We start from the raw sequence: 17,806 nt of genomic DNA on the forward strand, positions 1-17,806 counted from the left end.
GAAGCAATTCTTCCCAGAAAGAGTGATTGGCCATTGGAATGTGCTGCCCAGGGAGGTGGTGGAGTCACCATCACTGGAAATGTTTAAAAGGAGACTGGATGAGGCACTTGGTGCCATGGTTTAGTTGATTAGATGGTGTTGGGTGATAGGCTGGTCTTCATGATCTTGAAGGGCTTTTCCAACCTGGTTAATTCTGTATTCTGTGTATCACTCAGCTAATCATGCACTAAACATAGATTAAGTTCTCCCTTTTAACCTCTCTATCTCCACAATTGTATATCGAAGGACTTACTTAGGTAAATATACAACTCTTTACCTTGGGTGTTCCTAAACCACAGCAGAGCCTGGAAGAATGGGAAGGGAAGTTCACCAAAGCAGAGGTGTGACACCTGTATAAAGCATAGTTCTCATAAATCCTCTTCATCATTTATTGCCAGAAGAAGTATTGCATTATTCAACAGCCTGAGGGATTGCAGGGAAACTGCATCAGCCATAAAATATAAACCACCTTCTGTCCCAGCTTACTAACTGGTTCTCCAAGTGGCAATGCATGTTAATATTGCATCTGTAGTTAAACGTAGGCAAGAAAAGCATTAAAACAATGAAAGAGTGGAAGCCAGGCCTGTTGCTGGTGGTATGGGATATTGAGTCCACCAGGGCAAGAGCTTGGCAGATAATTCGAGTTCATTTATAACGTTACAGTCACATATAACATGAATTGCATTGTGTCAGCTGTTGCTGAGTTGAAAAGATGAATCATAGGAACAATCATATGAAGCATGTGAACATTCAGCTTCGGATTCACCCAAAATCATGCCCTTGAGTGCCAGCCATTGCATGACTCTCCGTGTTTCTCAGAGGTAAATAGCGTCACTGATGTTTCTTGTGATGTAGAGCGGGCATCAATAGTTTTGTTAACTCTCCTGGAATCTTGTGATTGAGTGGGAATCTGAGCTTTCCTTCAGAAGACAGAAAACAGCTGGTTCCTGGTTTTCTGAGAAACTCACTGAGCAAACTGAAGTGCCATGAAGCTGGTAGTCAGTGTTGCGTCAAGGGCATGCTTCAAATCCAATGCTGGCTTTTTGAATTCATGGTGAATACAGTCGTGAGCCACTGAAATGGATGTGCATAGATTGGTGCTAATTAATAGTAGTGTATTCTAATGAATACTGGGCTGCTGTAGCTAATTACTAGATAATCCATCTTATCAATCACAGTGAGGGTCTCATTTTCCAGTACTGCTATGCTTGCATGACATATAGTGAAAAATGTTACCCTAAGTTGTACCTTAGGGTGAGACATCAGATCAGAATAAACAGTTGGTTAGTGCTGTGCTGATGCCATTTATGAGGAGTTCCTGAGCTATGATCTACAGGAAGTTGCTCAGTCTTGTATTTATTGTAAGCAAGTTGTGTCTTCTCCCTTTACCAGAGAGAGCTCACACGATCCAGTGAGCTGGATGCTTTTAGGTGACAGAAAAATGTGAGGACCCCAAAGCTAGGGAGGGGTCTGAGTGACAGCTGCACTGCAGTATGACTACACAGAAGGAATGACACCACAAGGGGAATTTGGTGAGCTCTGGTATCATCCATTCATTCCACAGAATTCTGGACAAAATGCCAGGAAATGCAAATACATTCAAACACTGTTTGACATCCAAGCCATTTACACTCTGTGATATCCCAGCGCAGAGTGGTATCTGAGCTAATCAATGCTGAACGCTACTGTCCAGTGGAGAAGTGACTCAGGAAAAGCCACTCATCAGTGATGAAGGGACTATTCTGTGCAGTTAAATGACAGCTCTGAGTGTGGATATATTTGTGTGCTCCTAATAATAATGAAGGGGAAAAAAAAAAAGCCCCAGAGACTTACTGAGAAAGCCACAGGCTGGGAAACTACAGAACTGTAATTTTCAGTCATGGTCCTGCTGGTGATTTTCCTTATGGTCTTGGGCAAGTTGTTTCTGGGTTGGTGTTTTTTTTTTGCTCTCTTCTCTCCCCTTATCTTTATGTGGTCTTGCCTAATTATACTGCAAGATTTCCAACCCCTGGAATTATTTCTGGGAGGGAACCACAGCATAATTTCTGGATTCAATCAGATTACAACAGACGAAATTCAATGGGTTTGGGTTCATTGGCTGTTCACTTTTAGTATGCAACTTATCACCCCTCAGATTTGCCAACCTTATCTCCAGCTCCATTTCTGTCAATAAGACATTACAATTCAGTTATGCTCTCTGTTTTGAATACAGCAGGAGAACCAATCATCTTTTTTACATGCATTTAAATAGGAAGGCCTGCTAAGCCATTCTATTCAAATGAAGGCATTTCAAGGGTAATAGCTCAAATAAAACCAAAATGAAAGTTCTCAAAGTATGTTTCCAATATCCATCCTGCTGCAATAAATACTATGCAAGGTGAATGGCTTCTCTCCAAAACTAACATGTCTAATCTTCTGCTGGCCAAGATACACAATATAAAAGTATGCACAGGGCATGCTTGAAGCTCACACTTGGAGCAAAGCTCAAAGTTTTCCATTCAGCCTTATCAACTGCTGTGACTGAAGAAACCCAGGGGACTGAATGCTGTACCCAAACTGACCTACACAACCTTAATCAAAAGTAGAGTGAAGGCTGGAGATCATGGCATTCAGTAAGTCGAAAAGGAGTTATCTGTTCTGTCTCTCTTTGCAAGGCAATGGGCTGGGCTGCATGATGGGTAAAGCTCAGTATTTCACCATGCTTTCAAAGCCAACAATCTGCCTTTTGTAGTCCATTTTCTAACCTCCTTCCCTGAATTAACTGCTATGATGCCAAACCAACCGTGAATCCTAAAGCATCTCTCACCGCAGAAACTTGAGCATTGCCTCATCTGCACTCCTGGAGACCAGGCTGTGGGGTTGGTGGGAAATGGAACCTGACTGGTTTCAGTTAGTTAGACTTTGATCAGTATGATAATCATCATTATCATCTGATTGAGTGATTATTTCAAGGTGAAAAAGCACTGCTTTTGCTGGTCGGTTTTCTTTGCATAAGGAGAGCTTTCCATTGCAGGTTTCTGTGTTTTGAGACTTCTATTTTAACTGTGATATTTTCATCACATAGTTTTTGACTTTTGATTTGGTTTTGGATTTTTTTTTTTTACTTAGAAAAACATTATTTAAACCAAAACTGAACTGAATATCTTGCATCCATCCAAAGGTTTTTTTCTTTGTTTCTTTTATCATGGTTTGGGGGGGGGGGGGAATTCAACATGCCTTATCAAACACAGGTTTTAAGACAGACATTGTTTGGGGGTTTTTTCCCCCTCCCCATAGAAGGCGTTCATCACTTTCATCATAAGTTTCTGCTTGTACAGGAAGCAAATTTTCCAGTGAGTGTGTAAGGTGTCATCATTTTCCCAAGTCAACAGAGGTACCATGAGGAATGTTCTCTTATCACTGGAGGTGTTTAGGAAGAGACTGGATGGGGTGCTTGGTGCCATGGTTTAGTTGATTAGATGGTGTTGGGTGATAGGTTGGACTTGATGATCTGAGAGGTCTTTTCCAACCTGGTCTGGTCTATTCTATTCTATTCTACTCTACTCTACTCTATTCTATTCTATTCTATTCTATTCTATTCTATTCTATTCTACTATTCTATTCTATTCTATTCTATTCTATTCTATTCTATTCTATTCTATTCTATTCTATTCTATTCCATTCCATTCCATTCCATTCCATTCCATTCCATTCCATTCCATTCCATTCCATTCCATTGTCTCCAGGACACTGGGGTTAATTTGGGTTGTGTGGTCTTGAACAGATTTTGGGTTAGTCATAATTCAGCATGGAAGTCTTGGCTCTGAGCAATCACAAGAGCAAGATGAAGAGGAACTTGTACATGGTTTTTTTTCCCCTTCCAGGTTGTCCCTCTGCATTAATACAACTGGTGTAAAGGAATTCTGTAGGTTAATAGGACACTATGTCTTTGTACCTTACAGACAGGCCAAATTCTACTCTCATTTGCTCTGGGAAAAGTTGGAGGCTTGTGTTTACATAAAATGAAGGAGAGAGAAAAAAATAATTCCAGTGGGATTATTCCAGAGTTTAAAAGCAAGTTTTTATTAAGAAGAAGGTGTCCTAATTTGTCCTAATCCCAGGCAAAGGGGGAAATAGGTCATTTCCAAAGAAGTTAAATAGTTTAGTTCAAGACAACAGGGGAACTTAAGAGGGTTATTTTTGACTAATGACTCAGTAAGTCACATAAAAGTAAACTGGCATTTCAGACTGTAGCAGCTAAGGAGTTCAAAATGCACCGATTTCTCTACTGAGCACAGGCCACAGAGAGCAGGAACTGCTTTATTCAGTGTCAGCTATGCTAACGAGGTTTAAGTAGTGAAATCAAGAAGGGCAGCAGCGACGCACTTATTGGACAGCTGCTGCCATGGCTGAAGAAACGCAGGTGGCATCCATTTGGCGTCAGTTCAGCTGTGTGCAGAGTTGTCAGTTAGAAAACAAATATAGAAAATATTAATTTATCTGTTTCACCATCACTACTGATTAATAGGGATGTTATTAACATATACAACAAGAAAAAATAAGTTTACCAGTTGAATAAATACATTTCTTTTCCTTTCTCCCCCCCCCTCCCTTTTTCTTTATTTCCCCCCCTCCCCATTTCTTTCTTCTTTCCTTTTTTTTTCCTCCCTCTTTATATGAACATGTATATTTTACAAAACCCCATAGCACTATGGGAAATAAAGATCCTTCTACAAAAAGAAGATGTAAGTCAGTGTTACAATAAAGCTTTAGAGTTTCAAAATGTATCTGGGCAAAGAGACAAAAACATCAGCTAGAAGGCACTACTGAGTCACTGAGAAGGTCCAGCTTGGTAACTGTTGTTGTCTTAACCTCCAATTCGTTCATAAATTATCTCTCTCCTCTGTTCCAAGGGATTGCATGTAATGCTAATCTGGTCAAGAAGGCTGCAGTAGGTTCAGGAGAAAAGAAGCTATGACCATGCAGAGAGAAGTTGTTACTGATGGCCATGAAAAGCTGGCTGAAGCTGAGCTTGTAGGCTGAGGCAGGGATGGGCGATCTGGACGTGGCCTCTGATCCAGCCGGTTTGAAATCCAGATGGGAGGTTTGACTGTGATGTAGCCGTTGGTTATCCTGATGTAGGAAGGCAACGTGGTGGTGCTAGGAGAAAACACAAGAGAAGGGAATTAACCAGGGGAAACCTTCTCTCTGCTCTGTGAGCTGTCATTCTACCTGGTAGGAACAACAATGATTAGGATAGGATAGGATAGGATAGGATAGGATAGGATAGGATAGGATAGGATAGGATAGGATAGGATAGGATAGGATAGGATAGGATAGACCAGGTTGGAAGAGACCTTCAAGATCATCGTGTCCAACCCATCAACCAATCCAACCCACCCAAACAACTAACCCATGGCACCAAGCACCCCATCAAGTCTCCTCTTGAACACCTCCAGTGATGGTGACTCCACCACCTCCCTGGGCAGCCCATTCCAATGGGCAATCACTCTCTCTGTATAGAACTAACATCCAACCTAAACCTCCCCTGGCACAGCCTGAAACTGTGTCCTCTTGTTCTGGCACTGGCTGCCTGGGAGAAGAGACCAACATCCACCTGTCTACATCCTCCCTTCAGGTAGTCATAAGGAGGATTATTATTGCTTCCACACATTAGACATGCAGGGAGAGCATCAGGAGTTGGTAAGTGTGATGGTCTGGAAACACCTCTGGTCAAGGATGTCCCTCAGTTCCTGGCTGCTGCCAGAATGTAGCCAAAGGAGTGATCATAGAATCATAGAATCAATAAGGTTGGAAAAGACCTTAAAGATCATCAAGTCCAACCTGTGACCCAACCCCTCATGACTAACTAAACCATGGCTTCAAGTGCCATGTAGTGGGCATAGAAGAAGGCTGGGGAGGGACTTCTCAGGATCTCAGGTAGTGATAAGACTAGGGGGAATGGAATGAAGCTGGAGGTGGGGAGATTCAGGGTGGATGTGACGAGGAAGTTCTTCACCATGAGAGTGGTGAAGCCCTGGAATGGGTTGTCCAGGGAGGTGGTTGAGGCCCCATCCCTGGAGGTGTTTAAGCCCAGGCTGGATGAGGCTCTGGCCAGCCTGATGTAGTGTGGGGTGTCCCTGCCCATGTCAGGGGGGTTGGAACTAGATGATCCTTGTGGTCCCTTCCAACCCTGACTGATACTATGACACTATATCCAATCCCTTTTGAATACCTCCAGGAATGGGGACTCCACCACCTCCCTGGGCAGCACATTCCAATGGCCCACAACTCTTTCTGTGAAGAACTTTCTGCTCTCCTCAAGCCTAATCACTCTTGACATATTTAATCTAGAGCACTAACCTTTTCCCAAGCATCCACTATTGGCCAGCATCAGAAACTGTAAGATGTATCTTTATTCTGACCCAGGATGACCTCATTCTTATGTTCTTAAGTATCATCATGTCAACAAAGGCCTCATGTCTCAGAGACGTGCCTTAGTGGACACTGGGTGCCAGGTCTAGGAGAGGCCACAGAAGTGTCCTTCCCCTGTTTCACAAGCCACACAGAATTTCTCAGGATCCCCTTACACAGCTGATAACCTTGAGCACAGGAGACCAAGGAGCTTCACCTCCTTCCTTGGCTTTAAGCCATTTTGCATCAAAGCACAATGCCAAAACCAGAGTGAGTGTGAAGCTTCCCTGTCTGTGGATTTGCCTCAGTTGTGGCGTGATTGCTTATTGATCGTAGCTGGAGTTAGCTCTTTGGTTTGAATTTGCAAGTTGGAATTCATCCTGATTCCCCTGACACTGAAGGTCAAAAAAAAGGTCCATTTGCAATTGATTTGGAAGTTTTAAATTGTAATCTCTTTTTTTCATACAATGCTTCTATTGCATCCATTATTGGATGATCCATAATCCAATCCACAGAGCAGCACGCCTGAGCATGCAGACCGAGCAAGGTGGATTCTGGACTTAAACCCAAGGCATTCAGCTGCACAGCAAGGAGGAAAAAGACAAGTTCCCCTGGAAACAAGATGTGACACTAATACCTGCATTTGCTCTGTGCTACTTTCTAAATCTTCCATAAAGGGGATTTGGAGGCACTGAAAATGACCATCAAATGATTTTTTATGGGGTAAGAAACTATGCAGCCCTATAAATATTTAGCTACAGTATCTGAACTTGGAAGAAAAAAGCAGTGCCTTGCATAGTATCAGATAAAAGGAACAGTTCCTTGCTCCAGAGCCACGGACAGAAAGAGAATTTAGTAGCACTGAAGGCTTTTGTCTTTTTTTTTGTCTAAGCAACACCACAATAGGTTTTAGCTCAGATGATCGAAATGTGTTGAGTCAGTCACGAACTGTGAGAAGCTCAGAGTCCACCCAGAAGGCAGCACCAGTAAACACTCATGTGGGTCAGCACCCAATCCAACAGACAATCACTGCACATCAGACTTCACCCCAGGTTTTGGGATAATGCATTTCATTTCTTCCCTCATCCTTTACATTGTCACCACATCTTCTGTGTGGGGTAGTTGTTCTGTAGCTAGAAGTGATCTTAACTAATGTGCAATGAATTAGAGCAAAAAGAAAAAGCAGTCTTGATTTAAAGAGATGGGAAATTGCTTCATGGGAGCAGATAGATAATCCATCTAACCAGTATTAGGACTTCTGACAGTGAGAAGTGGTGGTTGTTCCAGAAGAATAAACTACTGTAACTGGAGAATTCTGAAATCAGCCTTAGTGGAGAAAGCTCTTACCTAAATTCCCATGGGGAGGGGCTGGTTTATGTCCTGAGCTGATGATAGAAGACACACAGCTTTAGAGCTTCTGCTATACTGCATCTAAACCACTGGAGTCCCTCCATACAGAGAGTTGATCCAGGATAAGCTAATGCTGCTGGTTCAGATGTGACCAGCTTTTTTGAGTGGATAACTTAGTGCTGGCAAGAATGACAACCAGATTAGGAACTGTGTCCCCCAGCTCCTCAAGTATGAGAAGCCTTCCCATGCCAAATACATGCCTCATGAAAGCATACTTCTGACAAAACCAGGCACTACATGCTCTGAGCAATTCAACAGAAATGCAGCCATCCTCCAGCTTCTAAACTACCAAATATTAGAACTAGGCCTGTCCAAATAATTAGTCAAGGTTCAAGTCCTGTTGTCTAGTATGAACTAGGACACATCTGTGAGAGCTGGAAAATGTCCCTTGAAACTGTTGTAAATAGAAAACCTTAGTAACTGATTTTTAAGAGCTCTTTTCATAATAGTGAAATTCTGAAGTAATTCACATGTATTTGGTCTGGGTAAGGATGACTCATGGAGGTGTCATTTTTCAAAAGCCACAGGCTAGAGGATGGACCTGATTCTAGTCTTAAAATGAAGATTATGAAGTTAGTCACTGTTGTCAGATACATGGGTTGAGGACTCCAACAGTTTCTCTTTCATGGTCAGGTTATTCCTGTTCCTGGGAACAGGTGGACTGCTATTGAGGTGCTGAATGGTTGGACTCGATGATCCTCGAGGTCTCTTCCAACCTGAGTTATACTGTGATACTCATCCAGATCTGCTATAGGCTGGGGTCAGAGTGGCTGGAGAGCGGCCAGGCAGAGAGGGACCTGGGGGTGCTGGTTGATTGTAGGCTGAACATGAGCCTGCAGTGTGCCCAGGCAGCCAGGAGGGCCAATGGCATCCTGGCCTGCATCAGGAACAGTGTGGCCAGCAGGAGCAGGGAGGTCATTCTGCCCCTGTACGCTGCACTGGTTAGGCTGCACCTCGAGTCCTGTGTCCAGTTCTGGGCCCCTCAGTTTAGGAAGGAGGTTGACTTGCTGGAACGAGTCCAGAGAAGGGCAACGAAGTTGGTGAGGGGTTTGGAACACAGCCCTATGAAGAGAGACTGAGGGAGCTGGGGTTGCTTAGCCTGGAGAAGAGGAGGCTCACGGGAGACCTTTTTGCTCTCTACAGCTACCTTAAGGGGGGCTGTAGACAGGCAGAGGTTGGCCTCTTCTCCCATGCTACCAGTACTAGAACAAGAGGACACAGTCTCAGGCTGCACCGGGGAGGTTTAGGCTGGATGTTAGGAGGAAGTTTTACACAGAGAGAGAGATTGCCCATTGGAATGGGCTGCCTGGGGAGGTGGTGGAGTCACCATCATTGGAGGTGTTTAGGAGGAGACTTGATGGGGTGCTTGGTGCCAGGGTTTAGTTGGTGTTGGATGATGGTTTGGATGTGATGATCTTAAAGGTCTCTTCCAAACTGGTCTATTCTATTCTGTGCTATGCTATTCTACTCTATTCTATTCTATTCTATTCTATTCTATTCTATTCTATTCTATTCTATTCTATTCTATTCTATTCTATTCTATTCTATTCTATGTTTATCCTGTTGAATGATGCTGTGGTGATACAGATCTGGCAGTGCTGCCAGTGGGATGACAGTTTTGGTTTTTTTCCCTCCTTCTGTACCAGTTTTCCCTAAGGTAAGTATGGGTGGGTGCTTGCACTCAGCTTTTGGTAACTGTTTGTCACTTTACAGAACTGCACAATTTAGCCCTCAATTATTTTAACTGCAAGGAGGGTCTGGTTTTCAATTTCAGAAACAATGCCAAAGGGCCATTCAGACTTGGAGTTTGGGTGTATCCCTCTCCTAACACATTCTATGGGCTTGATCCTGCAGTGAGCTGAAAATGTCCCTTGTACAACCAGACTTTCTGCGCCTCAGGGGTGCACGGTGTGAGGTGCCCAACAGGGGACACAAGTTGCCAAGGGAACCCGTGCAAGAATCATGAGAGCATTCCTCAGCCAACTACACCTAAGGGACTACACCTAAAGAAGCCTTAAACCAACATCTTACATTTCTGGATGATGTTTCCATTTTCTAGTCAACTGACAGAAGTTGTAGATATTTTTTTGTGTGTTGATACTTTTGATACTTTGATCTCAAACTGTGCCAGGGGAGGTTTAGGCTGGATGTGAGGAAGAAGTTCTTCACAGAGAGAGAGATTGGACATAGGAATGTGCTGCCCAGGGAGGTGGTGGAGTCACCATTACTGGAGGTGTATAGGAAGAGACTGGATGAGGCACTTAGTGCCATGGTTTAGTTGATTAGGTGGTGTTGGGTGATAGGTTGGACTCGATGATCTCAAAGGTCTTTTCCGACCTGGTCTATCCTATCCTATCCTATCCTATCCTATCCTATCCTATCCTATCCTATCCTATCCTATCCTATCCTATCCTATCCTATCCTATCCTATCCTATCCTATCCTATCCTATCCTGTAGTGATAGGACTAGGGGGAATGGAATGAAGCTGGAGGTGGGGAGATTCAGGCTGGATGTGAGGAGGAAGTTCTTCACCATGAGAGTGGTGAAACCCTGGAATGGGTTGTCCAGGGAGGTGGTTGAGGCCCCATCCCTGGAGGTGTTTAAGCCCAGGCTGGATGAGGCTCTGTCCAGCCTGATGTAGTGTGGGGTGTCCCTGGCCATGGCAGGGGGGTTGGAACTAGATGATCCTTGTGCTCCCTTCCAACCCTGAATGATCCTATGATCCTATCCTATCCTATCCTATCCTATCCTATCCTATCCTATCCCTTGAAAACAGGGTTTGTTTTTATGAAAAGAAAAACAAACCAAACAAAACAGAACTTTTGGTCATACCTTGAGTCCTGTGTCCAGTTCTGGACCCTCAGTTTAAGAAGGGCTCTTGAACTTGTCCAGAGAAGGGCAACAAGGCTGGGGAGAGGTCTCAGGCACAAGCCCTACAAGGAGAAGCTGGGGGAGCTGGGATTGTTTAGCCTGGAGAAGTTGGAGGCTCAGGGGCGACCTTATTGCTCTCTACAACTACCTGAAGGGTGGTTGTAGCCAGAAGGGGGTTGGTCTCTTCTCCCAGGCAACCAGCAACAGAACAAGAGGACACAGTATCAAGCTGTGCCAGGGGAAGTTTAGGCTCGAGGTGAGGAGAAAGTTCTTCCCAGAAAGAGTCATTAGCCCTTGGAATGTGCTGCCCAGGGAGGTGGTGGAGTCACCATCCCTGAAGGTGTTCAGGAAGGGATTGGATGTGGCACTTGGTGCCATGGCCTAGTCATGAGGTCTGTGGTGACAGGTTGGACTTGATGATCTTTGAGGTCTCTTCCAACCTTGGTGATACTGTGAAACCAAATCAAACCAAATGAGACCAAACCCAACCAAACCAAACCCCAAAGCCCTCCAGTTTACTTAAAATCCCAGGGTTTCCTGTAGAAAGACCTGCAGATTTTTGACCACTCAGTGAGGTCATTTTCTAGTTTCAGGACCCCAGAGTTCTCTACAGGCCTCCTTGTTAAGCTAAATACTGTTAGGTGGGACTGGGATTTCTTGGAAAATCCTTAAGTGCTTTCCAAGAGAAGAACAGTTTCCAGCAATGTGCACAAAGCATGCTAAGGGCAAATGAACCACAGTTTATCCAGATATGGCATCTCCTTAAAAGCAACTTTACTTCTAGCTGACTGCCAAGGTGGTTTAGAGACATTTAAAGAGCATGACTGCTTTCACCAAATGCTACAAAACTCCTTGTAAAACCTCTGGTCCAAGTTCGTAGCTAAGCTGTTTCTCTAGTGACTGAGGAGAGAAATCTCTCCAGGAGGTGGTCCACCTCATTCCAGTGTGGGCCTCCAGGGGGTACTTACTCTTGCTCGGGGTCTTTCTCTTCCTAGGGATTACAGAGGGGCCCTAGACAGCCAGGTTAGACTACAGCCTAATCTTAGCAATGGCCCTGGTGTCAGGAGATGACTTCTCCAAGCTCCCTCTGAGCATGTCTGCACATGCACACAGGATCTCGCTGACCCCCAGACCTTCCCTAAGGATGAAAGCAGCAGCTGAGTCCCCTGCACTCAACTGGAAACATTCAACTGTCCTCAGGGAGGTTTTGATCATTCCTGAAATGAGCATAGAGAAGTAATAAAAACGAATCACAGATCTGAGGGATAATAAGCTAAATTATTACTACGCCTCCCCTTGCCAGCTCAGCATATTGTGTATTTCAGCCTTTTGTGTCTGATAAAAATACCTTTAGCAAAACATTCCACATGATCTATGGTGAACAGGCTGCACTGTTCATACCTCTCTTTTTTTGCTTCCGTGCATGAGGTTGCCTCTAAAGTTTGGAAGGCTCCAGGTACCCTTCAGCCAAATGACCTGCGGTATCGCGTTCATGAGCTTGTACTTTTGATCAGATAATGGGGCAGTTTTTCAAATCAGTGCATTAGTCATACATTGTCTTACCATCATTAGAATGTGTAAAACTTCCCCCAGAAATGGGCCCTCAGGCACAGGCTCTGTGAGCAGACCCTACTGAATCCAATTACATGATTCAGTTCTTCTACACTGGGGGCAGGCTGAAGCACCTTGATGATTTGGGAGCGTTTTGAAACTGAAGAGTAAACCAAACACACGTGCAGCCCTCTGGGGGAGTTTCTGGTCTGGTTTAGCATGTAAGGGCTTTTCACAGACCAATTTTTAGTGTGACTTGGTTTATCAAGCAGGGCTCGTCTGACCACATGTGCCCCCAACAGCAGAATGACAGAAGATAGGACCAGGAGGGACCTTCTGGCCCATCGGTCCCAAAGGCAGGAACAAGTTCTAAACCCTTTCCTGTCACTTAGGTCTAATCCAGTCTCAGAACAACCTCTACACTGATAGCAATTACAGAGTCTCTGCAGACATCTGTTTCAGCATTTCATCACTCCTGGTGTCCAGAATTACTGCCTAATGCTTCACCAAATCTCCTTTGCTATAGTGCAAGTTTATGACTTCTCCTGTCCCCGTGGACAGGTTTATTCCTTTCCTCTTCTCAGCAGCCTTTCATGTGTTTTGAAGACTTAACCATGTTTCACCTCAGCCTTTCTCAATTAACAAACAATTCTTTCTGCAAATCCTCAGCTGCCTTTCCTCCACCCTTTCTTCTGCTCTTACCAGGCTCTGCCTAGTTGATGAGTGTCTTCTCATAAATATTAGAGTGTTAGGTCAAGGAACAAGGGGTGCAAGCTGGAGCACAGGAGGTTCCACCTCAACACAATGAGACGCTCCTTTACAGCGAGGGTGATGGAGCACTGGAGCAGGCTGCCCAGGGAGGTTTTGGAGTCTCCTTCTCTGGAGACTTTCTAAACCCACCTGAATGTGTTCCTGTGTGACCTGCCCTAGGTGATCCTGCTTTGGCAGGGGGGTTGGACTAGATGATCTCTAATGGCCCCTACCAAGCCCTAACATTGTGTGATTCTCTGGAGCAAGATGCCCCAAACTGGAAACAGTAGATTCACAGAAATCACAGAATCACCAAGGTTGGAAGAGACCTCAAAGATCATCAAATCCAACCTGTCCACAGACCTCATGACTAAACCATGGCACCAAGTGCCACATCCAATCCCCTCTTGAACACCTCCAGGGACTGTGACTCCACCAACTCTCTGGGCAGCACATTCCAATGGCTAACAACTCTCTCAGTGAAGAACCTTCCCCTCACCTTGAGCCTAAACTTCCCCTGGCACAGCTTGAGACTGTGTCCTCTTGTTCTGTTGGTGATTGCCTGGGAGAAGAGGCCAACCCCCACCTGGCTACAACCTCCCTTCAGGTAGTTGTAGACAGCAGTAAGGTCTCCCTTGAGCCTCCTCCTCTCTAGGCTAAACAATCCCAGCTCCCTGCGCTTTGTGCAGTAGGTACCACTGCTTCTTTATTTGCAAAGCAGAAGCAAGTACATGCAAAACACTCAGTCTCCAGGAATATGCTCTTTTCAGTACTTTTTGCCCCTAAATCCAAACCACCTTTATGGTCCTGGTAACTGTTGTGAAACTCATGGAAAACTGATGGTGCTCTGATATTTCTACACCGGTTTAATCCGCTGCTGTGCCTCAGTCCCAACAGAGTTTCTGTTCAGGGTGAAGGAAATTAATATATATATATAATATATATAGAATAAACCAGGTTGGAAGAGACCTTCAAGAGCATCGTGTCCAACCCATCAACCAATCCAATCCACCTAAACAACTAACCCATGGCACCAAGCACCCCATCAAGTCTCCTTCTGAACACCTCCACTGATGGTGACTCCAACACCTTCCCAGGCAGCACATTCCAATGGGCAATCACTCTCTCTGTATAGAACTTCTTCCTAACATCCAGCCTAAACCTCCCCTGGCGCAGCCTGAGACTGTGCCCTCTTGTTCTGGCACTGGCTGCCTGGGAGAAGATACCAACCTCTGCCTGTCTACAACCTCCCTTCAGGCAGTTGTAGAGAGCAATAAGGTCAACCCTGAATCTCCTCCTCTCTAGGCTAAGCAACCCCAGCTCCCTCAGCCTCTCCTCATAGGGCTTGTGTTCCAAACCCCTCACCAACTTTGTTGCCCTTCTCTGGACTCGTTCCAGCAAGTCAACCTCCTTCCTAAACTGAGGGGCCCAGAACTAGACACAGTACTCAAGGTGTGACCTAACCAGTGCAGTGTACAGGGGGAGAACGACCTCCCTGCTCCTGCTGGCCACACTGTTCCTGATGCAGGCCAGGATGCCATTTGCCCTCTTGGCTGCCTGGGCACACTGCTGGCTCATGTTCAGCCTCCCATCAAGCAGCACCCCCAGGTCCCTCTCTACCTGGCTGCTCTCCAGCCACTCTGACCCTAGCCTGTAGCACTGCATGGGGTTGTTGTGGCCAATGTGCAGAACCCGGCGCTTGGAAGTGCCTCTTCTAAGCATAACTTACTAAGTGTTTGGGGAATTTTTGAGGATCAAAGGAGCTACATAAACACATGACAACTATTTTTAATAAATGTAAACAAATGTGGACTCAGCCAGCCTTTGCTACAATACTGTCTGATGAAAGAAGCTTATCGAGACAACGTGCCAACACGGATGGAGCGCTGAAACAAACCGCGTGTTTCAAGTGAAAAACCTAAAGAGCCAGTACAGCAAAAGAGAGTTTTTGGAGTAAATACAATAATGGCTGTTTTGCATTTGTGATTTGATGTTAACCTTATGATGGCTAGGCTCTTTTTAAAGTGATATTAAGCATATGCTTCCTGTTTCTTTTCAAACAAATTTTTGCCCTATTCTTCTTTCTTTCCCCCTCCCCTTTTCCATTTAATGAACAGATGTGAAAGGAGTTGATCACATTATTTCTTTCTGCTGATCAGAAATAATGTTCTGCTAGGGGAGACAATTACTCTTGGAACTAACCAGACCTATTTATGTCACCAAAAATTTATTAATCAAGATTTGAAATATACATCTGCTTAAAGCACTGGGACCAGCCTGTGGAAGTATGTAAACAAGCTGGCTGGCAAGAAGTCTGACCACACAGCTGAAAGAAAAGAAGTGCTCAACCAAGAGCAAACAACAAGAAAAAGAGCAAAAAAAAACCCACCAAACCCCTACACTAGAAATGAATCACAAGGATTTAACTGTGAAAAACACTACAGTAACCTCTTGAAGGGAATGTGCAGTCCCTGCCTCCTGAAGTTTTCACATGATTATTTGGTGTGTTTCTGGAAAGGATTCTTTGGATCAGCACAGGATCCATTCCACACAACCTTCACCTCCCTCTTGACAGAATCATAGAATCACCAAGGTTGGAAAAGACCTCAAAGATCAAGTCCAACCTATCACCCAACACCTCATGACTAGCTAAACCATGGCTTCAAGTGCCACATCCACGACCCTCCAGGGACACCTCCACCTCCAGGGACAGGGACTCCAACACCTCCCTGGGCAGCACATTCCAATGGCCAATTACTCTTTCTGGGAAGAACTTTCTCTTCACCTCCAGCCTCAACTTCCCCTGGTGCAGCTTGAGACTGTGTCCTCTTGTTCTGTTGCTGATTGCCTGGGAGAAGAGACCAACCCAACCCCCTCCTGGCTACAACCTCCCTGCAGGTAGTTGTAGACAGCAATAAGGTCTCCCCTGAGCCTCCTCTTCTCCAGGCTAAGCAACCCCAGGTCCCTCAGCCTCTCCTCATAGGGCTGTGCTCCAGACTTCTCCCCAGCCTTGTTGCCCTTCTCTGGTCATGTTCAAGTGTCTCAATATCCTTCCATCATTGCCTTCCTTATTGACTGTTCTTGCAGCCTGAGGGATAAATCCTGCAGGATGCTGAGTCTCCTGGTCTCAGACTAGCAGGATGCTAAGCACTGCAAGCCCAAGGCTCTTCCAGCAAGCCTAGTATTCACATACCTACAACAGCCTGTCCCAAAGTCCCTTGTGGGATCAGGGCCAAGAGGCTCCTGCTTTTGCAAGGTTCAGTTCATTTAAAATAATAATAATAATAATAATAATAATAATAATAAAACTAATCCAACCTGGATCTGATTAAGGAATCCTGTTTTGGTCCAGAGGAGGCCACTACTTTTTTGCAGCAGTGTATTCAACTGTCTTTGCATGTCTGAATGAGCAAGCAATATCACACACTGGTCTGTGGTCAACAGAAGGGACTGGGGATAAGCCAAAGAGCCTTATCTCTACTATTTTCCCTCTCCCCCAGGATTATTTGGAGCCTGGATCTTTGGCCATTTTCCACACTGCCAGCAGCCAACTTGTCTGGGAGCAGCACAGCCCGGGAGTCACAGGGAGGGAACCGCAGCCATGCTCTCAGCGGAGGGGTCAGGCAGCATCAGAAGCATTTCAACAACTGTCTACCTGAGCTTTTCAAGACTCAAATGGAAACCATCTTTCCACCTGAGAGGAATGTCAGGCTCTGATACAACCTTGTTTCAACGTTTTGGCTCCTCCAGAGATTGAGAGTGAGCAGCTCCCCTCCTTGAAGTGGGTAGAGGCAAAGGGCAGTGCTTGTCTGCTGACAGAGCTCTGTTTCCCTAGCCCTGCTCATTGTTAGGACTGTGTCTGCTAGGGATTATCTCTAGAAGAAAGAAGAGGATATTAAGGGAAAAGAAGGAAAGAGAAGCACAAGTTTCACCAGGCACTGTCTGTGAAAGAACAGAAAGCCACAAACAAGCACACCAGGACCCCGAGCCACGCTATCACCATTTGCTGAAGCACAGGAAAAGCAGTGGTGGGGAACAGGACACTGCACACAAGAATGGGATGTTTGGCAGGTGAAGGGAAGCAATGAGAAGCAGCTTCACCTCCTGAACATGCAAAACCAAGGCTGTCAGCAGCACCTGCAAAAGGTGCCATCAAGGAGAAACACAGGCAGTGCTTCAGATGTCCTGGCCCTTAGTGGGATTTACAGGGTGGGATTAATGGCAGCCGTATCAGGTGCAGGCTTGTAGTTGAAGATATCAGCTCTGTTCCTGATGCAGTTTGTGAAGAACAAGATGTCTCCAGAGGACAATCTTTTTCCCCTCAAAGGCATGTCTCTAAGGTAGGAGAGATGAGCTGCTTCTGAAGATCTCTATCTCTGGAATTCAGGTCTCCTGAACTCCAGCCAAACTCTTACCCCAGTAGGGGCTTTGACTGGTAAGGATGGGTTCCTAAACTGGGGTGGGGCCACAGGGTGTGGAAGAGGAAAACTGCTGATTCTGCAGCACACAAAGTAATAGCTGGTGTGGATGCAGATTCCCTTTGTGCTCCCAGAGAGGCTCCCTAACAATGGCACAGCAGGACTGCAGCTTCCTGTCCCCTCTTGGGTTCTTGGCTTTGAGGTTTGACATGAAGGAGGAGAAGGTGGCTTACTTGGATCAGGGGTTCCAGGAAGGCCTGATGGTGCAAACAGAAGAAGACTCAATGCTGAAATGCAGCTCAAATGCCTCTGCTGCATTTTTGGCTCTCTCTTTGGATGGGCCATGGGCTGGAAGCCAGGGGATTTGGCTTTT

The 17,806-nt window shown here is 45.3% G+C and overlaps 1 protein-coding gene across 1 annotated transcript in view; it reads right to left on the reverse strand.

Annotated features, from left to right (window-relative positions):
• Positions 1-4,658: 4,658 nt before the first annotated feature.
• The window catches only part of TRABD2B (TraB domain containing 2B), a 357,793-nt gene continuing 344,645 nt past the window's right edge, over positions 4,659-17,806 (reverse strand). The window contains exon 7 of the mRNA XM_068163840.1: positions 4,659-5,178. Within this exon, the coding sequence (XP_068019941.1) occupies positions 4,956-5,178 (223 nt within the window). The 3' untranslated portion in view covers positions 4,659-4,955. The remainder of the gene's footprint in view (positions 5,179-17,806) is intronic.

The sequence above is a fragment of the Melanerpes formicivorus genome, unplaced genomic scaffold (genome assembly GCF_026170545.1).
Source record: "Melanerpes formicivorus ecotype bairdi unplaced genomic scaffold, bMelFor1.0.p_v2 SCAF_75, whole genome shotgun sequence".
In the NCBI taxonomy this organism is placed as follows: domain Eukaryota; kingdom Metazoa; phylum Chordata; class Aves; order Piciformes; family Picidae; genus Melanerpes; species Melanerpes formicivorus.